At 36.9% G+C, this 27,848-nt stretch overlaps 1 protein-coding gene across 2 annotated transcripts in view; it reads right to left on the bottom strand.

Moving 5' to 3' along the window:
- LOC143022022 (cholesterol transporter ABCA5-like) overlaps window positions 1-27,629 on the bottom strand; it is a 385,392-nt gene extending 357,763 nt beyond the window's left edge. For both annotated transcript variants that reach the window (XM_076179961.1, XM_076179965.1), the window contains exons 1-2: window positions 27,527-27,629; window positions 7,970-8,083 (exon numbers count right to left, since the gene is read on the bottom strand). In XM_076179961.1, the coding sequence (XP_076036076.1) occupies window positions 7,970-8,083; window positions 27,527-27,603 (191 nt within the window). In that variant the 5' untranslated portion in view covers window positions 27,604-27,629. The remainder of the gene's footprint in view (window positions 1-7,969; window positions 8,084-27,526) is intronic.
- Between the last annotated feature and the right edge of the window lie 219 nt (window positions 27,630-27,848).

The raw sequence follows: 27,848 nt of genomic DNA, 5'->3' as shown, positions 1-27,848 counted from the left end.
TTGGTGTTGGTACCAGTCAGTATTGTATTGTATGTTCATGCTGTTTAGTTAGGCCTGTTTTATTTGTGATAATGCCTTTATTAATAACAAGAGCATGTAAAGCGGGTAAGATACTGACAAATCTTACCTTCTCTTTGTCATTTGTCTCGATCATGCGCGCTGTATTATGACATTAATCAACTTTCATACGACGAACCCGGTCGGTCGCCCCGCAAATCCCCGATCCAAGAGGGCACCCAGCTAAACTAATCGTTCAATTTTTTTTTTTTTTTTTTTTTGACTGGGTAAGAGGGCAATTTCTAACCAGAATCCACAGATGACCCGCACCTTTATATCACCCGCATCCCCGAATTTTGTCCCCTTTCTGAGGCAAAAAGCCGCGGGTCATACACCGAAAAATACGGTAATTAGCGCGAGTTGGCTGACCCTAACCTCCCATGATTCGTTCATTTTTGTTAGTTTTTCCTCTAGTCTTGCTAATCAGGGGAGGTTGTCATCTCCTCCCTCATTAAATCCTTAGAAATAATTATCTCCACTTTCTACTGAGTTGCTCTTATCTATACTTCTACTTTTGATCCCTTTCCTGACTTCGACTTCACAAGTGTCATCTGCACACCTTTTGTTTACCCCCTTCTGACTTCCTGGGCCTGTTCCTCCCCTTCATCGTTTTCTTCCATTTTTCTCAATAATTCCTCCCCTTCTCATTTTTCTTCACCTGCCCACTACACCACGAGCTTTCCCCTTTCCTACTAATATAACACAGGTACTCCTTCATCACTGAAATCCACGAAAATTGTGTTTTTTTCAGAGTTCCAATCTTCGCCTTCTGTCCGACGTGTGTGTGTATATGTATCTACCTAGGTGTATCTTATGGGAAGGGGAGCTATGCTTGCGGTCTCCCATGTCTGTATCTCGCCATATCTAATTTTTTATTAAATTCTTGTATTGTTTTTGCACACACTATTGTTTCATCTAATATGTTCCATACATCCACCACTTTTTTTTTTTTTAAGGTCTCTTCTGTAACTGCACACACTATTGTTTCATAAAGTGTGTCCCATACATCTACCACTATGTGGGGAAAGCTGTTCTCTTTCAGGTCCCTTCTATAACTGTCCTTTTTGAGCTTCCTTCCATGTTCTCTCATGTTTCTCTTATTCCAATTTAGTAAGTTATCTCTATCAAGGATTTCCATACCTCTCATAATTCTGTAGATGGTCAACAAGTTACCTCTTTCTCTTCTTTGTTCCAGAGTAGGTAATTCTAGGTTTTACAACCTTTCTTCACATGACAGTTTTGATAGTGTTGGGGCCATCTTCATAGTTGCTCTCTAGATTCTCTCACTCTCCCTTATATTCTTTTTAGTACAGGGTGACCATAGGCCTTATCTGTGTTACTAGTATTTTCTTTACCATTTCTTCATCCAAGTAAGAAAAAGCCACTTTTATTGATCTTAGCAAGTTATAGGTTTTGCTGACAATTTTGTTGATATCTTTTGTGATGATCACCCCTACACCTTTTTCAGATCCCACTTTCATTACTTCCTTTTCACCAAATTTATATTGTCCTGATATCCTTTCTTTTTACTTTTTCCAAATTCCATTATACTACATTCATTTATGGTGAAGTCCACTTCCAACTTCTGACTCCATTCCCAGAACCTGTTCAGATCTCTCTGTAGTGAGTCAGTCCATTTCAGTATTCTTTAACAATTTTACATCATTTGCAAAGAAGCTCATTTAACATTCCACACCTTCATCAATGTCATTCACATAGTAAACACTATTGGAGACAATACTGATCCTTGTGGAATTCCACTAATTACCTCTTCCCAAGTAGAACTCTTATCTCTGAGCACTACTCTCATTTTTCTTCCATGCAAAAAGTCCTCCATCCATTTCAATAATTTACCTTCTATCCCTCCTATGGTTTCCAGTTTTCTTAATAGATTTTGTGAGGGACTTTATCAAAAGCTTTTTGTAGATCTAGGAGAGTGCAATCTGTCCCTTGTATTACATCTAGTAGTCTTGAGTAAAAACAGATCAAATTAGTGGTACATGATCTTCCATTTCTAATTCCAAATTGTCTCAGATTATTTTGATATCCTCCAGATTTTTATCCATCTAGTTCTTATAACTTTTTAACAGATTTTAGCTACTGAGCTTGTAAGGGAAACTGGTCTGTAATTTGTTGTGTTTTCTTATTTCTTCCTTAATAAATTGGTACAATATCAGCATTTTTCCAGTCTTCTGACATTTTTATCTTCTTTGAGTGAGCAATTTATTATGTTGCATATTTTGTCTACTAGTTCTTTTTTACGTTCTTTTAATATCCAATTTGCTATTCCATCCAGGCTGTAAGATTTACTGACATCAAGGTTTATTATTTGATCCATTATTTCTTTCCATGTTACTATTATTTCCTTTATGGGGGGGGGGGGGTATCTTTTTCCTTCAACCCAATGTTGTATTTTTTCTCTAGTGAAAACAGACTTGAAGTGTTAGCACATAACTTCAGCCATTTTGTTATCTTCTACGTATTCTGTATTCCCTTGACGTAATTTCACTATTTCCAGTTTGTTTTTTAGTTTCCCATTTACATATCTATAGAATAGCTTTGGCTGATCCTTACACTTGGTCTTTCTCATAGTTATATTTTTCTTCCCTGCATATTTTTACATATTCGTTCATTTGAGTACATATAATTGCCACTTTCTAGGTTTCCTGTCTTTTCTCCATCTCTTCTAAGCTTCGTCTCTTCTATCTTTTGCTTTATTGCACCTTCTATTAAATAAGCACTTAATGAACACCTTTTCCTGTTTTTGCTTTGGGATATATTCATCCACTCCTTCTTTATAGATTTTCATCAGAATCATCAATTTCTCTTTCACTTGTGTTTCTTTGTAGAATTTTTCCCAGCTTGCTTTAAGAAAAAAATTCCTAAGTTTCTCAAAGTCCGTTTTACTGTACATCTGTCTTCTTTTTCTGTGATTCTCATTTCTCTTTATACATGTTTCCTCCTTTAATTCTAACTAGGCTAGTATGTGGTCACTCTTTACAATTGGTGGCTTGTATTCATTTTTGTCTACTATTTCAGGTTCTAACATATAATAAATCTAGTCTTGATGTTTCTTCATCATTTCTAAATCTAGATTTTTCCTTTACCCATTGTGTCATTGTATGTTCTCTGGTCATGTCGAGTAATACATTTCCCCATTGATCCTCTCCACATCTATCTGTCATCTCTTCCATACTCATTCTGTGTACTTCCTCTACTTATCCATTTCTTGCTCATTATCCTGTACTACTTTTGGAAAAAAAAAAAATTTGCCAATTCTTTGTCCTCTATTTCTCTCAGGAGCCAATTTCAGTTACATATTTCCTTTAGACCATAAATTACTATACATTTTTTTTTCTATTATTATTATTTTTTATGTCTACAGTATCTCTTACTAGATTTTCTTTATGTTTAATTACCTTAATAACTGCATCTTCGGCCTTCTCCTGCATCTGTTGATGAACTATTTCTTTGAAAATTACCTTATCTTCTTTGTCTTTTTTCAATCATTCCTGAGTTTCTCCAATTCATTTTCTATGCTTTTTCCTGCTTCCACAGTCATTGCTTTAATTCTTTCATCTACCTCTTTCCTTATGGTTTCATTATTTGTGTTTTCATTATTTTTCAACCTCTCATTTTCACCTTTCAACTCGGCCACTTCTTTTTTTTTTTACAAAGGATTACAATGGATGAGCATGCCAAAAGTAGACCCTTTGGTCCTTAACTAAGATGTAAAAAAAAATTATAATGATAAATTAATAATTATAAATATTATGATAAAATAAATGCATAGGTGTAGTTGAACAATAAACAAACAGGTAAATAGTAAATAATAAATTGACAGATAAATAATACATAAAAATCAAGCAAATGATAATAAACAGATATATAATAACAAACAAATAATATAAATTAAATGGTAGGCATTACAGCATTTTGCTCAGGTGTTTATCCAAACAAATCTTATAGCTTCAAACTGAACTACATTGCACTGCCTCTGCAGGAAATTTATTCCATTCATTAACTACATGGTTGGTAAAGTTGTTTCTATCCACTTCCAAATTAAATCTATTTCCTAACAATTCGAAACCATTATTTCTTGTTGGATTCTCATTCAGTGTGAAAATGTTGTAACTTTTGATGTTGTCAATTCCTTTAGAATCTTACAAACCTGTATCAAGTCACCTCTGATTCTACGCTTTTTTAGGGAAAACAGATTCATGTTTTAGTCGATTTTCATATGATTTATTTTTTTATATTTGGAATCAGTTTTGTGGCTCACTGTTGTACTTTTTCCAATCTGTCAATATCTTTAATGAGATTCGGTGACCATATGGAAACAGCATACCGTATTTTCCAGCGTATAGTGCGCAACTTTTTTCCGTTGGAAGGGACTAAAAATGGGGGGTGCGCATTATCCGGTGGTGTGCAGTATCTACGGCCTATGATAAAAATTCTGCGGCTGTGTGTGTAATTTTTTTTCACAACACGTGACGATACTGGCCGTCACAATGTCGGGACGGCACACTTCTCCGTGACGTTCCGTGAGAACAAGAAGAATAGCCATGGTGACATGAAAGAATACGCCAGCATAGGCTATATAGATATTTGGTATAGGTAGGTATCTATTGAATCTTATTTTTCATGTTTAAATAGGCCTAAACACCATGAAACATGATCAGTATTTATGATATTTGCCCATGTTCACAGCATCCTAGTTTGAATTTTTATGTTGGCTTTGTTGCTTCACTTTAGGTATGGTACAAATTCCGTTGCGGCCGTTCATAAACTCGTGTCAAACACCTGACTACAACACCCTCTTTCGGGAGTTATATTAACTAAACATCACCTCGATGAGAGACTGTCCTATTTCACCACTGTCATTGCAGGTTCAAAGTTAAAACAAAACAGTCTGTAGTTTGTTTCAGTATTACAGAAAAAATGGTAAAGAAGAATTATTTCCTTAAGATATAAAATTAACATTTTCTGTAAAAATCCCAAAATTTCTGTATATTTTACTTTCAATAAACTTTTTTTAGATCATATTTCCTACAAACTATTTAAGCTACAAAGTAATAAGGGACCAACGCACAGCATGAGTCATATACCGGTACATGTAGTTCCGACTTTTTCTTAGCTGTGTCCTGATTGATGCCTAAACTGACACTTAATTTAGTGACAAATCAACAGATTTCCCAGCGGTGGCTCTAGCCAATGAAAAATACTTCTCCGTGTAACCTCGTTCACATGATACTAAGTAATTAATCGCTGTTATTTCATTAGTTTATTTTTACTAACATTAATTATCGTAGTCTACGCAAATATTTGGGATCCGTAAAACAGCACTGGTACCAACATCATGAACGTTGGCCGTTTTAGCTCACCTGGAATATGCTAGATCAGGGCCGAGATTGACAGTTCTATTGCCAATCTAGCCTACACTAAACACCGTCTTGCGAGAGTTTGTTAAACTAAACGTCACTTCAGTAAAGACACTTATGAACCAAAACATAGTTTGTTGCTGCATGGCGATAAAAACTTGTACATGATGATAAAAACTGGTAAGATGAATTATTCCTTCAGGATAGTAAATTACCATTTTTCTGTAAAAATCCGAAATTTGTCATGTACATTTTGTATTCAATAAACTTTTCATGGCTCAAATTTCCCACAAAACAATGGACCAACACAAGCAGGAGTCGCATACATGCAGTTCACGAGCTTTAGCCACCAGTGACTTTTCCTGGCATGCGCGTTATACGCCGGTGCGCACTAGCTGTGTACTGAGATAACGAAGTGCATGGGTGCGCATTATAACCCGATGCGAATTTTAAGCCGGAAAATATGGTATTCTATATGTGGACTACTGATTTATATAGCTTGTTAATGAGTAATGAACTTTTGAAGTCAAAAGATCGCACAAACAATCATAGAATCTTATTTACTTTCTCAAAGGCTGCAATACACTGCTTAGATGATTTGAGATCGTTACTGATAATTATACCGAGATCCTTTTCACTGTCCACTTTTGTTAACGAATTTCCAAATAACTTGTAATCATTCTTATTGTTATTTTTATCTATGTGCATAACCTTGAATTTACTTGTGTTAAATTTCATTAGCCACTTTTCAGACCATTGCTGTAATTTATCTAAATCTTCTTGAACATCTAATTGGTTTAAACGATCATTTGTCATTCCACACAGTTTTGTATCATCAGCAAATTTGGAGACAATAGAATTTAGTCTGTGGTCTATATAATCTATACATACTATGAATAGAAGTGGCCCAAGAACGGAACCCTGAGGAACTCCACTCATGACATTTTTCCATTTAAAACAACTCTCTGCTTTTGATCATTCAACCAATTACTAGTCCAACTTAATAGGGTACCACTTATTCCATGTGAAGCTAATTTAGTAAGTAGTCTTTCATGGGGGACAGTATCAAAAGCTTTTGCAAACTCTAGATATATTAAATCTATATTGTTTCTTTTGTCATATTTTGAGATGACTGTGCTCTTATCTCTTCTTTTATTTCATTGTTTACTTTTCTTAAGTCAGTCACTTCCTTGTTTAAGTCTTTATTCATCTTCCATGTATCAATTGTTTCTTGCTTCCATGGATTGTTCATATTTCTCATGTCCCTCTCTGTCTACAATTCTACTAAAAAGTCTTCTTTAGTACCCACTGAATCCAGAAAATCTACTTTCAATGCCATTGTCAAATAGAAACCTTTTGGTACCTCTAGGTGATCTGAAATCTAGATTTATATTTTGTTTCGCTCTTGCACTGGTAGCCAACTTTGTATATCTGTTTAAATTTGAATGCAATGAATGGCCATCTTGGGGTTTCTCTAACACATCAACATTTTCTTCCATTTTGCTTCAATTTCACACTTTTTACTTTGTGATTTAACCATTTCAGTATCCATGAGCACTCCCCTTCCCATATATTACACCCTAGGTACTCTACAATTGTAGCACTGTTCAGACATTCCATTATTAATGTATTTCTCAGGAACACCAATTTATGCATGTTGTCACTATGAAGGAGTTATTGTGCCAACAGCACTGTATGGGGCAGAAACATGGAACATAAGAGAGGAAGAGTTTAAACGTGTCTGAGATGAAATGCCTGAGAAGTATGGTAAGGGTTACTAGGCTGGATAAAGTAAGAAACGAGGAGAGGAGGAGAGTGGGGGTGGAAAGGGAGTTAGGAGATAGGGTTGATGAAAGAGTATTGGGATGGTTTGGATACATGGAATGAGTGAAGAAAGATTAGTAAAAGAGGTGTGGAAGGCAGAGGTGGAAGTAGTGAACATGAGGGGGCAACAAAGGATGAGATAGATAGATGGATAGATGGGGTAAAAGGGGCATTGGGAAAAAGGAGAAAGTATGTTGAGGAAGGAAAGGAGAAGACTGAAGGTAGGGGTGAGTGGAGAATGGTTGTGTATGGATGATACTGTGATACATGGGAGTGGGTGGGGAATGGGGGTTGTGTGAGTATGTGTGAATGGTATTTCTCTCCATCTTCTCTTTTTGTACATAAGGGGATGTAGAAGGGAGGTTCCTGATTAAAGAAAGTGGCCTTCCTGTGGATATGCTGTGTCCTGCTACATTGCTTCTGACCTAGGGCAGTGGGCAAGATACAGGGTTGATCCGTCATCCAGAGGGAGCCAAGATAAGAGGGAGGGAGGGTGGTGATTGGGAGTGGAGTATGGGGGGATGAAATGGGTGGAAGTGAATTTATGCCTTTAATTTTGGCTACCTCCCTTGTAAGATGGAAAAAGTCATTGGTATATGTATGATAGATGGAGAAACCAGATAGCACCCCATGTGCACAGCTCTTTTACTATATATTACAAATAGGAACACATTTAAATAAACTGGGTAAATACAAGTTACACTTACAGTCTTGATGGTGAAGGTAGTGAAAATGTAGCCTCATTCAAGCGCAGTTTATATGTCACATTGGTTCCTGATGCATTTGCAAATATCACAGCAATTGTTATATTTCTGTTTTGCCTACAAAGGAGAAGAAATAAACAGTCTGAAACACAAACTACTGATATAAATTATATTAGATTTTAAGTTAAGGTATTAATAAGGATATAATGTGTTTTAGTAAAATATTTCAGAATTTGCATGAAATGCTTTGCTGACAATGCAAACTATATTAGTTCTTTTTAATGTGGAATAATGAATTATATTTCATCTGATTATCTAAAGATGTGCTACATCACAGTAAACATTTTTAGTCAGAAACCCAAAAGTTGCAAAAATGTTACAGTACAATGAGAAACTAACAATGGGCACTAGCATGTCATGGTCCTATATGATGGGCATAATAAACATCATGTACCTGCCACCTATCTTCAAACTCCATCAACTTTCCCACCAAAACCCATTAATATGTGGTGCAGTCGATTGATTAGTGTTTAACCAAGAGCACCTCCATAAGGACAATTTGGGAAATAAGAAATCAAGCTTGATTATTTAAAGGTATATGCTGCCACCACCCAATCATCTATATGGATATATATGACCATAAATGGAAACTGCTCCTTGTTATTCACGTCTGACTCTGTCCCCTTTCCTCAGGTCATTCGGGGTTGGTTCTGGGTAGCAAAAAGGCCTATGCCCAAGTGGGGTAGTAAAAGAATATAAATGAAGGTCTTCCATGTGTTAATTATTACATTGAAGCATAAAATATAGTAAGAAATTACAAAAGTATATTGTGGTTTTCTCCAACTAGACAATCTATTGATCCTTACAGTATGAAAAATGTATGGTTATGCGAGATATTTAATAACACAGTTTTTTTGCTTATGGGCATCATAAGTAAGGTCACTGGCATGTGGAAAAACGTGGTTATTTACGCTCCAACCTTCCGGTCACTGTATAAGTCTACTTACAATATTGTGTCTACCTTCAACCCCGTATTCTTATTAGAGAACGATCACAGACAGAATTGTACTCTAAGGATTACACTCTCATACCTAATGTATATATGCGTGACACTGACTAACTCCTTCCACGCAAAGCGTTTGTGGAGTACACTCCCTTAAACCCTTTTTTCCCTGTTACCGGGATAGTTCTTGGCATCAGACTCAAAACTTAATAATAATATCTACCTACTATATCTGCACTATATCATACTCACATATTGACATTCATTTTCATTAATCTTACAGAGCGTACGCATACCTGTTATTGGGATAGTTCTTGGCATCAGACTAAAATTTTAGCTGCGCAGAAAAAAAGGAGATGGCTATGTGTTCGTATTTATGGGTAAACCACTAACCTCCCCTGTTGTATTATTTTGTAAAACTTCATTTCGCTTCTCAACACAGCCCCTAGCTGCTACAATCTCTCCCTAAACTATTTCTCTAGTGGAATCCTGAACTGAAAGTTGGGAATTTTTCCTATTCCTCTTAAAGTTAATGGTCCAAGTTTACGCCTCCGTCCGAACATGTCAGTGACGTCACGGGTGGGCAGAGCTACGGTGCGCCCGCTATGTTCGAGAACATTCTAATGTCGTCTCCAAGATTAGTTGAACCAAAATCAGTTGAAATATATTTGTAGCTATCTCCTATTGTATGTTTTTCTTCAATGATTATAATAAGGCTCTTTGCCAACACATCTTGATGGGTAGACACAGAACAAAATAAATTCATGATCTATTAAGGCTCTATTTTCTACTTTGCTTCTTGGTTGAATAAAACCGTCACGATGTCCATACTACCCAGTCTCTCAAGTCACTCAAATAAATAAATAGATAAATAAAACGAAATTCCAAAAATAATGTCCCTTCAAAATTCCTGTCCTTACAAATATACTCTATGGAGCTAACAGTCTCTTGACGTGGCCCAAGATCTCTATCAACTTGCACCTTATAACATAAGAAGAGGACTAATGCTGGGTACCTGTATAACATGGTCCTGCAAGACAGACATCAGATTCATCTCTCTGCCATCCCATCAGTTTCCCCACTCTTATTTGTAGATATTCACATTCAATTTTTGTACTGGGCCTATGATCAACTTTGTATATCCTCCACCTTTAAACACCAAAGAGGACTTGTCTAAACGACACACCAAAAACAACTCAAAGGTGGGAAAATAATGGGGTTTTTTTTCTGGGCTTCAAAGGGACAGGGTATTATTAGGTAAAGGATTAGATGCAGAGAGGGAATCTAGGTATAGCAGTCTACTAAGAAGTAGACATTAACGACAATGGAGGAATTAATAGACTTAAGAATAGATTATAGAGCAATGCACAGAAAAATGACAAATATGCAAAAAGCAAATGAAGAAATGAACAGAGAGCTTAATGAACTAAAAAAAAAAGGTCAAAGAACAGAGCAGTGACTGAAAAAGTGGGAGAATCAATAGAGGAAACAGATCTAGAAGTAAAAAATAAGTGGAAACAAGAACAAGAAAATAACATTTAAAGAAATAGTACAATACCAGGTAGAGGAAAATGCTAAAGAAACGGTAATTAAAGTAATTAAAGAAAAGGAAAATTGGGTAAGAGACACAGTAGATAAAAAAAGGCATTGTAATTCATGGCATTAAAGAAAAACCTAATGTATACAAATTTCAAAGAGAAAAAGAGAAAGAAATTGCAAAGCAAATTCTGAAAATGGTTCAAGAAGAAGGACAGGAATTCGATAGAGACATCGACGAGGTGCATAGAATGGGGCAGTACTCTAGAGAAAAACACTATAGGCCACTAAAAATCAAACTAAGGACTCAAATGACAGCTGAAGAAATACTATAAAAAAACGGCAAAACTAGCAAACAGTGAAAATTATAAAAATGTATGGATAAAAAAGGAAATGAGTGATGAGGAAATAGAAAAGGAAAAGACACTTAGAAATGAAGCAAATGAAAAAAATGATAAATGAACAGAAACTGAAAAATTTATTTTTGGAGGGTACTGGATGTGAGGCTGAGAAAATGGTACATAAAAAAGGAAACATAAACCAAAAAAAGAGGCGAAAGGAAGAAATTAAAAATATTCACATAGACAGAATGATTTCTGGACTAAATGAATAAAATGACTACAGTGAGTCCTCTTTATACAATAATTCTTTATCTGGTAAATTCACAGTTATGGTATTTGGTAATTATTACCCTCGATTCTATTTACAGTAAGAAAAATTCAGATACGGTATCTGCTCATGTTTTGTTTACAATGTACTGTAGCACCACCACACCTTGCATTCACCACAACAATCAGACTCACCTGCATTTCCCTTTGAACACAAGTTAAATCCTTATGGTGTGTTTTTTGTGGATATTATTATCATGATGCACAGTGATAATGGCCACAAATCGTTCTGCAGACATTGCTGGAGTTGAAAAGGCAAAGTGAAACAGGAGTAGTCTCACATTGGAGGTAAAATTAGATATTTTGATGAGGAAAGAGCAGGGAGAAGGTACGTCTGCCATAAGTCGAAACTTGGGCCTAGCCCAGTTGACAGTCTGGACAGTGTTGAAGAATCGTGAGGCTATAAAAAAAGCTGGGGAGAATGCAACACATCTGCAGAGCAAATTGCTAACAAAACACCGTGAGCCAATAATGGATAAGATGGAAAGGTTGCTCAAAATGTGGATCAACGACCAGAATCGTCAAAATATGGCTCTGTCTTTGAATTTAATCTGTCAGAGAGCATAGTCCATTATTGAAAGACTGGAGGTAGATATGGGAGTGGAATACTTTGAATTTAAAGCAAGCAAAGGGTGGTTTGATAAATTCAGGCAACGTTCAGCTCTCCATAATATCAAAGTCACAGGTGAGGCTGCTAGTGCTGAGAAAGAGGCTGCAGACAAATTCAAGCCAGAATTACAAAAGTGCATTGAAGAGAAAGAGTACAGCAAGAAACAAGTTATAAATTATAATGAAACAGGACTTTACCGAAAGAGGACATCAAAACTCTTAGAGAATGTCTCGGAAGTATTGAAAAAGCCCTGGAAACCCTGAAGGAATGTGACCCAAATCCTACCGGGAGTAGCAAAGTGGCTCATGACATAGAGAAAAGTGTCAAAATTTATCAAGAAATCTATGATGAAAAAAGAAGAAATGCCAAACAGTCCTCCATCTTCTCGTATTTCAAGTCAGTCAGACTTGCCGTCCCTGTCACACCTGCTGACCCTGCTACAACTGGCCCTCCCACATCCACTGCCAATGGTTCTACAGCTGGTCCTTCCTCCAATCTTCTTTCTTCAAACCAGTCAAATGTGCCGACCCTGTTAAAGCTGGCCCTTCCACATCTGCTTCCAACAGTGCAGATGACGAAGTGTTTGAGGGTTTTCAGCCTCCTGCCTCACCCTCATCTTTGTCTGCCCACTCAGCAAAAGATGAGTAAGGGCTGAGATCCCTACTGTCCCTTAGCCTTGGGAGGGACATCATCTGATAGAATACGTGGCGAGTGAAAGGTAAATAAAAAAAATTCTGTTTATTTCTTTTGTGCAGTACTTTACATTTTCTTGTGTGACTATTTTCATGTATTTTCATGTCTGTAGGGGTGACTTTCAATGTGCTGGAACACATATCCTATTATTACATGTTATAATGGGTTCGGTATACGGTAATTTCAATTTGTGGTAAGGTTTTCAGGAATGCATATGTACCGTATAATGAGGACTTACTGTATCTGTTAACAGAGAAATCTGATATAATGGGAATTGTGTAAACAAAATTAAAAGGTCCACTACTATCAAATACTATAGCACAAGGTCTATATAACCAATGGACAAAAAATTGAACAGAAAAACAGGGTGGAGGAATCATGTTCTTGATTTAAAAAATTGAAATGTGACAAAGATAACAGAAGGAAAAAATAATGTAGAATTTATTATAATTAAAGTTGAAAACAGAAATACGAAAAGTAGAAAATTTATAGTAGTATATGTACCCCCAAAAACACAGGCTTGGACTGATAGTGATCATTCCAAACTACTGGAAGACACAATGAATACATTAAATTAGTTAATGAAAGAAGGAGGAAATATAGTAATTATAGGTGAATTTAACTCAAAGGAAATATGTTGGGAAGAAATGACAGTAAAAGGTGGAAAGGAACTTTGGGGAAATATTCTACTGAATATGACCATTGAATGTACACTGACTCAATGGGTGAAAGAAAACACCAGATATAGAAACAATGAAAAACTGTTGAGACTGGACTTAATATTCACATCTGAGCCTGAAATCGTGGACAAAATGGAATACAAGACACCATTTGGGAAGAGTGACCACATACTAATAGAGTTCAAACTAAAAAAAAAGAAAAAAAAAATGTGAGAAGAGATGAAAAACATAGAAAAGGAAGACTAGTATACAACAAAAGAGACTTAAAAAAACTTAGAAAACTTTTTCAAAATACAAACTGGGAAAAAAAATAAATGAAAAAACAAAGATGGAAGAGAAATGGAACATATTAAAAGAAAAATACAAGGAGGGAATAGACAAGTACATACCAAAGAAGAAACAAAAAAGGGTATGCATAAAGTGTTGGTACAACAAAGTGTAGTGAAGCTATAGAAGAGACAAAGCCTGGAAAAGATGGAAAAAAAGAAGAAGACCAAATGGCAAACACACATTAAACTAAGAAACAAATATGCTGTTACCGTATGGTCACTGAATCTTATCAAAGACATTGACAGATTGGAAAAAGTACAACGGCAAGCCACAAAACTGATTCCAAATATAAAAAATAAATCATACAAAAATTGATTAAAACCGAGTCAGAGTCGGAGTAGGTGGTGTCAAAATAGAGGAGTCGGAGTTGGAGTCGGACTCGGACTCCAGAGCCCTGGAATTCTGGTAAGGTCTTTTCAGGAGGCAGCATTTCAGACTTGTGATATCCATTCACAATAGCTGATTCTTTCACTTTTTTCCATGATTCAATGATCCACTCTGCAACTTGAGCATATTTGGCATATCACTGATGACCAGTTTTTGTCAAGGTTTCCTCTCCTTCATACATCCACTTCTCCCACATCATCCAAAGATGGTCCTTGAATGACTTGTTGACCAAAATATCGAGCACCTGGATTTTGTTGGGTCTCCTGAGATGATTCCAAGTTTGGAATTCTGGTGCTTCACATGTTCCTTCACATAGTCAATCTTGTGAGCAGTCATTGAATCCATGATGAGTAGTGAGGGCTGCACATGGAAAAATCCTCTTGGTCTCTTTATGTAGGCACTGTCCAACCAGTCATTCATCACAGATTCTTCCACCCACCCCTTTGGATTGACATGAATGATGACACCTGGTGGAAATTTCTCCTTTAGAATCGTCTTCCTTTCAAAAAATAACATTTGCAGCCATTTTTTCACTGATGCTGTGCACTGACTACAGTAAAACTCACCTTCTCATGACCAGTAGCTGGGATTAGCATGTTTTTTTTTTTTTTTTCCCCAACTGTTCTGGTCATCAGGATATCAAATGTCAATGGCAACTCATCCACGTTGGCTACCCAGTCAAGATCAATCTCCTGTTCTTTGATTATGTCTTTCATATATTCTCTGAAAGTTGTATCCTTTTCTTGCCAGTCAGTTGGGAGTTTTTGGCAGGCAGTCATCCCTGTTCGAATTCCAAGTTCCTTTTGATGCACACAACAGAAACACCACAATGGACCCCCTTGAAATTCATTAATGTTCATTCCTTTGGCAAGCTTCCTTACCTTTAGGATTATACTGATGGTTGATATCCCTCAACCCTGCTTTAGATCCACAGAATGTTTTTTTGTTCTCTTCATTTTTCTAAATTCATCCTTTTTCTGTCACCAATTTCTTACCATTGATTCATTAATGTTGAATTCTCTAGCCACAGCCTGATTACCATGATCCTCTGAGAAACTGATTGCCTTTAACTTGAACACAGCATCATATCCTCTTAGCTTCTTGACCACTGGAGGCATCTTGATTGTTTTTGGTTTCTGACTTAGTCATGAGCTGCTTTCCAGATGATTTTTGACTTGTTGACCTGTTCTTTAGTTGATTCTTGACGTGTTCTTTGTTGTTGATTCTTGAGCTGTTCTTGATTCTTGTCTAACTCCTCTTCTTCAGATCCAATTAAATTCTGCCATGTTGTACATTCTTGTAGACTTTGTGATATGCTGACCCAGATCCCAAACCCTAGTATTTTTAGGCCAAATATGCATTTTCTCACAGATGAACATGGTGCATTAGCCACTCATTGGCTAGAAAGCCAATCTACTGATGTTTTATAGGCAGCCATCAAAATGATTGACTCATTCATAGTGACACATAAGGCAGCCAACAAACAATGAAGACAGAGACAGAAACAAGAGAGAAGAGTCTGAGATAATGCCATGGCTGTCATCTAAATACTACATTGATTACTACTCATCATTTCAACAAACATAAACCAATCTCCTAGTGTTTCCCTAACATCTACAAGAATTTCCACAGTGAGGAAATTATCATACATCTACCCTAACTACTTAGCCTCACCAAGACAGTGACAAACAATTGTTCCTGAACTTCACGCCTAACGATCTACATTCAGCCAGCATCAAGGCTCACTATCCCATCTCCTGTATTTCCTGCCTTCATCATGGAGTAGCTGACTGCTCTTCATGACTCCCCTACAGAAATAACCTCTTCAGTTTGCCCACCAGTTTTGGTGTACGAATCTCAAGAACTGTGCTAATGGTACTTGTTGCTAAATAAGTTGCTAGTCTGTCCTTTTGATAGATGTTTCTAAAAAATATCTAAATTTGTTGATATATACAGTTCATTGTGAAATTCTGTAATTACCCTCTATATATGATTTGTGTTTTTTCTTTTTTTACTAGTATTATCAATTTTCCAGTGTTATATTATTTCTTTATTAATAATTAAAGAATTATTATCTTTTTTTTTTACATACACATAGCAAGGGTTTTTTCCCCCTTACAAGAGGTAGCCAAAAAACAAAAGCATAAAAACCACTCCCACCCATTCCATCCCCAACATACTCCACTCCTCTCTTCCCTCCATATCTTGGCTCCTCCTGGATGATGGGTCATCCCTGCATCTTGTCTACTGCCTTAGGTCAGAAACAGTGTTGCAAGACACAGCACATCCACAGCGAGGCCGCTTCATTAAATCAGCCACCCCCCCTCTCTGTCCCCTCATGCAGAAAAGGAGAAGATAGGGGGAAATCCCTTTGGGCTGCATCAATTTCTCATACATACTCCCTCACCCCATCCCCCACCCACTCCCACCTCATGCATCACAGCATCATCCATACACAACCATTCTCCATTCACCCCTATCTTCTGTTTTCTCCCATCCTTCCTCAAAAGACATTTCCCTCTTCCCCAATGCCCCTTTTACCCCATCCATCCATCTCATCGTAGGTCACCCAATCATGTTCACTCCGTCCACCTCTGCCTTCTACACCTCTTTTACTAGTCTTTCTTTACTCATTCTTTTCAAAGGATTACAAAGGCGGAGTAAGCCAACAGGAGACCTTTTGGTCCATATCAAGGTCAGATGAGAAAAAAATTATAATAATGATAAATAGATAAATAAAAACTATGATAAAGTAAATAATAATAAAATCAATGCATAGGCATAGTTAAACTATAAACAGGTAAATAGTAAATAATAATAAATTCACATATAACTAATAATAAATGAGAATCAAGCAAATAATAATAAAGACAAATGATTACAAAACAAATAATCTAAAATAAATGACAGTCATTACAGCATCTTGCTTAGGTGCTAATCTAAATAATTCTTAAGGGAGTGTCGCATTGTTTTATAGAGTAGGTGATTTTTTTTTCCAAATATGTGTTTAATGAATATAGGTATAAATATCCCTTACATTAGTGTGAAATTCCTCAGGGTATTGTGTTCTTCCCATGTATATATAAGGCATAGTGAAAATTTAATGAAGATATAGTGAGCTCTAGTGAACCTCTAATTACTTAATAGAAAATCTTTCCACATCATTCATCTTGGTATGAAATGAAAGCTTAAAGTCTAGGGAACAAATCTTACTGAATCCATTTTTTCAAACTAATACCTCTGATTTTTATTTTATTTTTATTTTTTTGTTTTTTGTTTCTCTGAATAATTAAAAATGCTACAAAATTCAGGTTTCATAAATTTTTGTTATTAAAATTTCTTTTATTTTTTTACTGTAGAAAATAAAGAGCATGATGTTTTCTTTCAAATGAAACGAAAATGACAAAAATCCATAAAGAACTGAGGATATTACAACAGAAAGAACAAAAACATAAACTTTAAAGGACGGGGGATCTAAATTTTCGAGACCATTTGTTTGATGGTTGTAATGTATAGCAAATCTCCAATTTCCTCTTCTTTGCTGATGAGGCGTGGGGTGAGGATGAGTGGTGTGGCATGGGTGGAGATGTAAGGTAGGCTTGGCTAGTAAATGCTTGCAGAGTGCTGGGTGTAGCTGTGCTGTTTTTCTCCTCTTTCTCCTTCTTGTCTCTATTTCAGTCATTCACAGGCCCTCTCTATATTCTGCTGCTTCACTCTGTTTCTTGTTAATTTTTCCATGATCACAGAGACAATACAGGGCGAGGAATAAAAATCATTGCATACGGTGAGAGCACCAGGAGCGACATCACCTTACTTTGACCTTTTCAAGAGTGCTGGTACCCTGTCCACTGTCTCTGTGGGGTAGAGGAGTTGCCAAATATCTCCATAAACTCGATTCTGTAGCAAAAAACGAAACAGCTATAGAAATGTTTACGCTATTTCAATATACAGAACGTTTTTATGCGATGGGGTTGCCAGAGGTTGCCACTATTTTATTTATGCTGTATAAAAAAGAAACCAAATACAGTTGTATAACTTTGAATGTTGCCACCATCATAGAGAATCTTTTGAAATATTTACCTAAAATTTGCTCATGTACCAGAATTTTTTTAATGATTGCTGGCGATGCTCCCTTAAAGCTTCGAACTGAACTACATTGCACTGCCTCTGCAAGAAGTTTATTCCATTCATTAACTACATGGTTGGTGAAGTTGTTTCTACCCACTTCCAAATTAAATCTATTTCCAGACAGTTTAAGACCATTGTTTCTTGTCGGATTCTCATTCTGTGTAAAAATTTTGTCACTTTTGATGTTATCAATTCCCTTAAGAATCTTAAAGACCTGAATCAAGTCACCTCTGAGTCTACGTTTTCTTTAGGGAAAACAGATTCATATGTTTTAGTAGATTTTTGTATGATTTATTTTTGATATTTGGAATCAGTTTTGTGGCTCACTGTTGTACTTTTTCCAATCTGTCAATGTCTTTAATGAGATTTGATGACCATATGGAAACAGCATATTCCAAATGTGGATGAACTAATGATTTATATAGCTTGTTAATGAGTAATGGACTTTTGAAGTCTAAAGATCTCACAATTAGTCCTAGAATCTTATTTGCTTTCTCAAAGGCTGAAATACACTGCTTAGATGTTTTGAAATTGTTACTGATAATAAGTCCAAGATCCTTTTCACTATCCACTTTTGTTAACAAATTTCCAAATAACTTGTAATCGTACTAATTGTTATTTTTACCTATGTACATTACCTTGCATTTACTTGTGCTAAATTTCATTAGCCACTTTTCAGACCACTGCTGTAATTTATCTAAATCTTCTTGAATATCTATTTGATTTAAGTGATCACTTGCCATTCTGCACAGTTTTGTATCATCAGCAAATTTGGAAACAATAGATTTTAGTCTGTGGTCTATATCATTTCTATATACTGTATTTTTCGGACCATAGGGCACGGGAAAAATCCTTAAAATCGGCCAAAATCGGGTGGTGCGCCTTATTGTGCGGTGCACCTTATGTGTGGCTTCAGTGCAAAAAAATGCCTCGGATAGTGACGTAATATTTTGACACATTTCGTACCTATGTACATTACCTTGCATTTACTTGTGCTAAATTTCATTAGCCACTTTTCAGACCACTGCTGTAATTTATCTAAATCTTCTTGAATATCTATTTGATTTAAGTGATCACTTGCCATTCTGCACAGTTTTGTATCATCAGCAAATTTGGAAACAATAGATTTTAGTCTGTGGTCTATATCATTTCTGTATACCATATTTTTCGGACCATAGGGCACGGGAAAAATCCTTAAAATCAGCCAAAATCGGGTGGTGCGCCTTATCGTGCGGTGCACCTTATGTGTGGCTTCAGTGCAAAAAAATGCCTCGGATAGTGACGTACTATTTTGACACATTTCGTAGCTAGCCTGCCGACAGTGACAGTGCATAGGCCTAGCAAAAGTTATAACCAAGATGCATGTATCTTGACAAGAAAATTGCGAAAACTTCAACAGTTTTTGAGTCCATGCCACCGCATTCATTCACGCTATCATGGCTATGACATGATAGCGTCCACAACACAGACAGCCATTTTGCATTGGTCTAGTCTCGCTCCACTCAGACTGTAGTCATTTGGGTATTTTTTTTAGTTTCAATCATGGGCGCAATATAGCAATAAAAAATTAATTATTAGTTTTGTAAATTAAAATATATCCACTTAATATGCAATTTTGTGGGCGGAAATGAAAATAAAAAACACCTTGCTACAAGCAAATATGCTAATGAACGAAGTCAGTAGCATAGGATCGGGACGCCAACGTTTCTCACGACGACGACAACGAGGACAAGCCGGATGACATTTAATTTGCAGGTAATGATTTATTAAACACAGGTTAGGTTAGACGAATTTATCACCCTTTCATATCTTCGACGTCGGCATCTATCATAACAAACATGGCATAGCATTCGTCCAACACGACTTCGTCACTTATGAAATCTGTTTCAGCACTTTTTGTTTTTTATTTCCGCTCACAAAATTGCAAATTACGTTGATACATTACAATTTACAAAATTGATAATTAATTTTCTATTGCTATATTGCGCCCATGGTCGAAACAAAAAATTTACCTTCATTTGTAATCTTGTGTTTTTAAGTGAATAGAGAATTCCGGGAATAAAACTGCTAATGTTGGTTTTATTCCCCACAATTCCCGTAATGTGTTTGTTGTTTTTTAGGGGTATTGGCAGGGCAGACCATCCATGGAGGTGGTCTGATTTCACTGACCAAAATAAAAAAATATATCATTTATTTTTGTAATTTTGCTTAATCCCAACCGATTTTTCTCATTCAACAGCAAAAATGTTCAGTTCTGAATGCACTCACCTATGCATGATTATCCAATGACGAGACCTGGTGCGTCTTATGTAAGGACGGGGAATAGCAAATTACGGGTGCGCCTTATGGTACGAAGCGCCTTGTGGTCCGAAAAATACAGTACTATGAATTGAAGTGGCCCAAACAACAGACCCTTGAGGAACTCCACTCATAACATTTTTCCATCTAGAAGTTTTTTCATTTAAAACAACTCTGTTTTCAATCATTCAACCAATTTCTAGTCCAACTTAATAGGATACCGCTTATTCCATGTGAAGCTAAGTAAGTAGTCTTTCGTGGGGGACAGTATCAAAAGCTTTTACAAAGTCTAGATATATTAAATCTATATTCTTTTATCATAATACAAGATGACTGTGTTGTAAAATTCGAGTAAGTTACTCATGCCAGAATGTTTCTGTCTGAATCCATGCTGGCTATCATTTATCAAACAGTTACTTTCTAAATGATGTTCGATAGCATCTCTGATGATAGTGTCCATAATTTTTCCTAAGACTGAAGTCAAACTTATAGGCCTATAGTTATTTGGTTTCTTTTTGTCACCTTTTTTGAATATGGGAGTAACATTAGCTAGCTTCCATTCTCTTGGGACATCTTTGGATATGATGGATTTCTTGAAAATAATTTCTAATGGAACAACAATCTCATTTTTCATTTCCTTTAAGATTCTTGGATGCCAACCATCAGGCCCTGGTGTTTTATTAACTTTGAGTTTTTCTATACACCTTTTAATTTTTTCTTCTGTTTATATCAACCTTGAAGAAACCTCCTTCCACTCCACCACATGCTTACCTATCTCTTCACTTACTACTTCCTCATCTTCTCTTCACTCCTGAGACCCTCCCAACTACACTCCCAAACTCAATTATGTAGCCAGTATAAATTGAAGATACAAATTAGAAGAAAAAAAAATTCCATTTCTATAATATGAAATGGGGTAAGAGTATGACTGAAAATTTTGAAAGTAATAAAAAGATGATTTGGAAAGAAATTAAGAGAGGAAGAGGAGGCGAATCAAGTAGAGAAGAAAAAATATAAGGTGCAGATGGAGAGATGATAATGGAAGAGAAGGCAGTAAGGGGAAGATGGGCTGAATATTTTAGGGAGTTGCTAAATGTGAAGGAGGATAGGGAGGGAAAGATAGGTGCAGTGGGAAATGCTAAGAATATGACCATGATGAGTGAGGAGAATGGAGGAGAAATAAGGAAGGATGAGGTGAAGGCAGTTGTTAAGATGATGAAAGCAGGTAAGGCACCTGGTCTGGATGGTTGCCATGCAGAATGTCTGAAAGAGGGAGGTACAGTGATGGTGGACTGGCTGGTGAGGTTATTTAATGTTTGCTGGAGAGAGGGTAGAGTGCCTGTATAGTTCCTCTTTACAAGGGAAAAGGGGACAAGTGTGAATGTAGTAGTTTCAGAGGGATTAGCTTGTTAAGTGTAGTTGGGAAGGCTTATGGGAGGATCTTGATTGAGAGGATTAGGAGAGGAACGGAGGGAGTAATTGGTGAGGAACAGTGTGGATTTAAAGCAGGTAGAGGTTGTGTAGATCAGATTTTTGTGGTAAGACTGATATGTGAGAAAGCTATAGGAAAGGGAAGGATGTTTTTTGGGCCTTTATGGATCTGGAAAAGGCTTATGATAGGGTAGACAGGAAGGCACTGTGGGAGGTTATGCAGATATATGGGATAGGAGGAAAGCTTCTGGGAGCTGTCAAGAGTTTTTATGAGAGTGGTAGAGCTTGTGTCAGGATTGGAAATGGAGAGAGTGAGTGGTTCGAGGTAAAGGTGGGACTTCGTCAGGGATGCGTTATGTCGCCCTGCCTGTTCAACTTATACATGGATGGGGTGGTGCGAGAGGTAAATGCAAGGGTAGTGGGTCAGGGATTGGAGATGGTTAAAGAAAATGGAGAAAAGTGGGAGGTGAGCCAGCTGTTGTTTGTGGATGACACTGCACTTGTGGGAGGATCGGAGGAGGTATTGAGGAAGTTGGTGGCAGAGTTTGGGAGAGTATGTGATAGAAGAAATCTAAAGATAAATGTGGGTAAAAGTAAGGTGATGAGATGTACAAGGGGTGAAAGTGGCAGTAATCTGGAAGTGAGCATTAAGGGAGAGCAACTGGAGGAAGTGGATAGTTTTAGATACTTGGGTGCAAATGTGGCAGGGAAAGGTGGAGTGAAAGTGGAAGTAGAATGTAGATTGAGAGAAGCGAGTAAATGCCTTGGTGGATTAAAGAGTGTAATGAGGAATAGACATTTGGGAATGGATGCTAAGAGGAGACTGTACAGTGAGATTGTACCAACAGCACTGTATGGGGCAGAAACATGGAACATAAGAGAGGAAGAGAGAAGGAGTTTGAATGTGTTTGAGATGAGGTGTCTGAGAAGTATGATGGGGGTTACTAGGCTAGATAGAGTGAGAAATGAGGAGGTGAGGAGGAGAACAGGGGTGGAAAAGGAGTTGGGAGATAGGGTTGATGAAAGAATATTAGGATGGTTTGGACACATTGAAAGAATGAGTGAAGAAAGACTAGTAAAAGAGGTATGGAAGGCAGATGTGGAGGGAGTGAAGATGAGGGGACATCCTAGGATGAGGTGGATGGATGGGGTGAAGGGGGCATTGGGGAAGAGGGGAATGTCTGTTGAGGAAGGACGGGAGAGGACGGGAGAGGACAGAAGACAGGGGTGAATGGAGAATGGTTGTATATGGATGATGATGTGATTGCATTAGATGGAATGGGCGGGCGGACGGGGGGGTGAGGTAGCAAGTAAAATTTGACGCAGCCTGAAAGGATTTCTCCCTGTCCTCTCCTTTTATGCAATGGGGGGACGGAGAGGGGGGGTCGCCGATTTAATGAAGCGGCCTTGCTGTGGATGTGCTGTGTCTTGTGACACTACTTCTGACCCAGGGCAGTGGACAAGGTGCAGGGATGACCCGTCATCCAGGAGGTGCTCAGATAAGAGGGAGGGTGGAGGGGTGTGGAGTGTATTCAGGGATGGAATGGGTGGATATTATTTTATGCCTTTCCCTTTTTGGCTACCTCCCTTGTAAGGGGGAAAAAGCCTTGGTATATGTATGTATATGTATAATATGACTTGTAGTATATCCTGCAATCATAGAGGGAGGGACTATTATACTTTATAAGGGAACCTTTTGCATGAAAATTTTCATACTATATATGTTAGGATACTATATATCACAAGGGAGGATCCCAAAACATCAGAAATAGGATGGGGGCAGATCAACAGGCATTGGAAGCTTAGTCTTAAAGATACAGAAACCTATCTACATTATTGACAGTGTTGGTTTTGTTGGTACATTCCTTAACCATTTTTACACATTGCAGCTACACAAAAGACCTTGATTTATCAAATTTTCTTGCAGCCATTCAATAGATTCAATGTTTAACAATGGAATGTATTTACCTAGTTGTATTATACAGGAAGGGGAGCTATGCTTGTAGTGATCTGTCTTTGTATCTCATATCTAGTTTGTTCTTGTTCTTGTATGGTGCTTGCACACACTATTGTTTCCTCCAATGTGTTCCAGACATCCACTACTCTGTGTGGATTTTTTTTTTTTTTTTCAGATCTCTTCTATAGCTATCCTTTTTGAGTTTCTTTTCATGTCCTCTTGTTTTTCTTTTATCCCACTTTAATAAATCTTCTCTGTCAAGGACTTCCATGCCTTTCATGATTCTGTAAATGGCCAACAGATCACCTCTATCTCTTCTTTGCTCCAGGGTTGGTAGTTCCAATTTAGACAATCTTTGTATGTAAATTCTGAAAGTGTTGAGGCCATCTTTGTTGTTGCTCTTTGGATTCTTTCTAGTTTCCTAATATTCTTTTTTGTACTGGATGTTCATAGTGTCACAGCACACTCCAATCATAGTCTATTAATATGACTAGTATCTTTTACAATTACTTCAAGTAATTAAAAGCCACCTTTATTGATCTTAGTAAATTGTAGGTTTCTCTGACTATTTTGTTTATATGCTTGTCTGGGGACATGTCTTTGGTGATAATTACTCCTAGGTCTTTTTCGGAACTAACTTTCTTTACTTCCTTTGTACATACATATACCAAAGGCTTTTTCGCCCTTACAAGGGAGGTAGCCAAAAAACAAAGGCATAAAAACTATTCCCATCCATTCCATCCCTAATACACTCCACTCACCTCCCTCTTATCCTGGCACCTCCTGGATGATGGGTCATCCCTGCATCTTGTCCACTGCCCTGGGTCAGATATTCTTTTCTTACTTTATACAGCTTCCATTATACTACATTTCTTAATGTTTAAGTTCACTTCCCACTTTTGACTCCATTCCCAGACTTTGTCCAGATGTGTCTGTAGCAATTCACAGTCTTTTTCCATACTTTCTTTAGTAGTTTTGCATCACCTGCAAATAAGTTCATGTAACATTCTACAACTTCACACATGTCATTTATATATATATATATATACATATATATTATATATATATATATTACATATGTATATATACATATATATATATATATATATATATATATATCAAACATTATTAGAGAGAATACTGAACCCTGTGGGACTCCACTTATCATTTCTTCCCAGGTCTGAGTTTTTATCTCTGAGCACCACTCATTTTTCTCTCATGCAAGAAATCTTCCTTCCATTTCAGTAATTTTCCATGTACAGCTCATGTTGTTTTGAGTTTTCTTAATAGTTTTTTGTGTGATACTTTATCAAACGCCTTTTGCAAGTCCAGAAAAGCACAGTCTGCCTATCCATCCTTTTCTTGCATTATATCTATTTACCTTGAATAAAAAAAAATCAAGTTTGTGGCAGATGATCTTACCTATCTAAAACCAAACTGTTTTGGATTTAGTATATTGTTCTCTTCCAGATGTTTAGTCCATCTACTTTTGATGACTTTTTCACAGATTTTAGCTATTGTACTTGTAAGGGAGACCAGTCTATAGTTTGTTGGGTCTTCCTTGTCTCCCCCTTTATATATTGGCACAATATTGGTATTTTTCCAGTCTTGTGGTACCTTTCCTTCTTTGAGCGAGCTATCTATTATTTTATATATTTTGTCCATTAGTTCATCCATTCTTTTAATATCCAGTTTGTGGTGTTTGCCTACTCAAGTGTCATACTTCCAAAGATTCCCAAGAAATTTTTTCAAAGTGCAGACAATTTTTTTCAGAATTGAAAACTAGCATTTTTGTTGGTTAAATTCAGGTTTAATAGCAAAAACCATGAGCTTGATTGGCACTGCTTTTTTATTTACTCTGCTTGGAATTTTGAAAAAGTGTCTTCCATTGTGCATTCTGGCCTTTAAGTGACTTTTGGGCCAGTTCAGTGGCTGTTGCCAATTGCTTGGGAGCTGTGGGTTTTCTGTAAGAGAGACATGGGTCAAAGGACTGATTGATTGATCATGCACTCATTTATCTGTTTTGCTCAGTCACCCTCTGATCTATAATTTCTCAATTATTTCTTAAAAACATTCACAATAATCAACAATAAAATAATTAACATCTTGGAATAGTTGGCATGGAAGAAGAATCTATTCATAGTAAGGGTTGCTCTCATTTAGCTCCCTACAAGAGTCATCCAAAGTTATGTATTAATTGCTCTATCTGCACAAACACATACACCCAGATCTCTCAATCCAACACTTTCCAACTGCCACTTGTACAGACATTTGGGCCCAGGACATAAACCTACTTCAGGAATTGGTCCAAGGCATAAAACACCACCAATTCCCTATGTGAGTTGTGGAATGCAGAGGTGGAAAGAGTGAACATGAGGGGTTGACCTAGAATGAAATGGATGGATGGGGTAAAAGGGGCATTGGGAAAGAGGGGAATATCGGTTGAGGAAGGACGGGAGAGGACAGAAGATAGGGGTGAATGGAAAATGGTTATATATGGATGATGATGAGATGCATGAGGTGGAATGGGTGAGGGAGTATGTGTGAGAAAAATTTGACACAGCCCAAAGGGATTTCTCCTTCTTCTCCTTTTCTGCATGAGGGGACAGAGAGAGGGGGGTTGCCAATTTAATGAAGTGGCCTTGCTGTGGATGTGCTGTGTCTTGTGACACTGCTTCTGACCCAGAGCAGTGGGTGAGATGCAGGAATGACCTGTCATCCAGGAGGTGCCAAGATAAGAGCGAGGGAAGGGGGTGGAGGGGAGTGGAGTATGTTGGAGGTGGAACGGGTGGGAGTGGGTTTTATGCCTTTGTGTTTTGGCTACCTCCCTTATAAGGGGGAAAAATGCCTTTGGTATATGTATGTATGAGTTTATGTCCTGGGCCCAAACATCCACACAAGTGCTGGTTAGCAAATGTTCAATTAGGAAAATGGTGTAGTACATTTTTTCATGACATTGCTCCTAGTGATACTACCTTACACAAAATCCTAAAAATAGTTTTCAGTCAGCTGTTCACAAGTATTTTCATACAAACAATACACACTAATGGCAAACAACTCATTACTAATCATTAAAGGCAACCCAATATCTTTTAGTAAATGTTTTAGAAGTGCACACCTACGCAATATAGCAATAGAGAACTAAATATTTTGTAAATTATAATACATCAATGTAATATACAATTTTCTTGGTGGAAATCAATAACAAAAAAGTTGCTAAAACCAATTTACTAATGAATGAAGTCACAGTGGTTGAATGATATGCCATGTTTGTTTTGATAGATGCAGAGGTTGAAGAAATGAAAGGATGATAAACTCATCTATTCTAACCTAACCTATATTTAGTAATTTGGTACCTCAAATTCTAAAGATCATCTGGGTTGTCGTCATCATCATGGATGCTGATGGCCTGATTATTATTGTACCTTGAGTAATTAACAGATGATGGCAGAACCCCGTGTTCTCTCATAAAGTCCAAGGAAGCCCTATTGTCTTTGTAACAGAGCTTGTTAACATCACCTGGAGTTGGAGAACACCCGGTCCACAACATGAAAGCCATCTTCTAACTGACAGTGACTAGACTGGAGAGACGACAACATGGCATCTGAACCGTATCCTAGCGGCTTCTTTCGATAGTATTTTTGTTTGTAGTATGGTTTTTGTTATTTATTTCCTCCAAGAAACCATATATTATGTTCATGTATTATAATTTACAAAATTAATATTTAATTTTCTAATGCTATATTGCATAGGTGTGCACAACTAAAATAATACATGTCTTTCTAAATTTATAGATATATACACCAATCCCCAAAGGAAAAAAACAAAGCATAATTTACGTGAAATTCCCCATGATTTCTGATTCACTGTGGTAGAAATGAACCTTGACTGGAATCAATTCTTGAGCCTTTTTCATAATGTTTTTTACCTGAAATTAATAAGAAAAGATTGAGTATACACACACATACATATATATATATATATATATATATATATATATATATACAGTAGAAGCCCGACTTAACGAACTAATTCAGCCAAGGTTCAGTCCGCTAAATTTAATTTTCCGTTAAATTGAGCGAGTGAGCGTTGGTGTAACAGTGTTGCCAGAGCAGATTATGAAAATTATATGTACCTAAAAATTCCCTAGTGTACACACAC

Source organism: Oratosquilla oratoria, chromosome 3 (assembly GCF_046742065.1).
Source record: "Oratosquilla oratoria isolate Oo_2021 chromosome 3, ASM4674206v1, whole genome shotgun sequence".
Lineage (NCBI taxonomy): Eukaryota > Metazoa > Arthropoda > Malacostraca > Stomatopoda > Squillidae > Oratosquilla > Oratosquilla oratoria.
The sequence above is the reverse complement of the archived record's forward strand: the minus strand, read 5'-3'. Positions and strand labels throughout refer to the sequence as shown.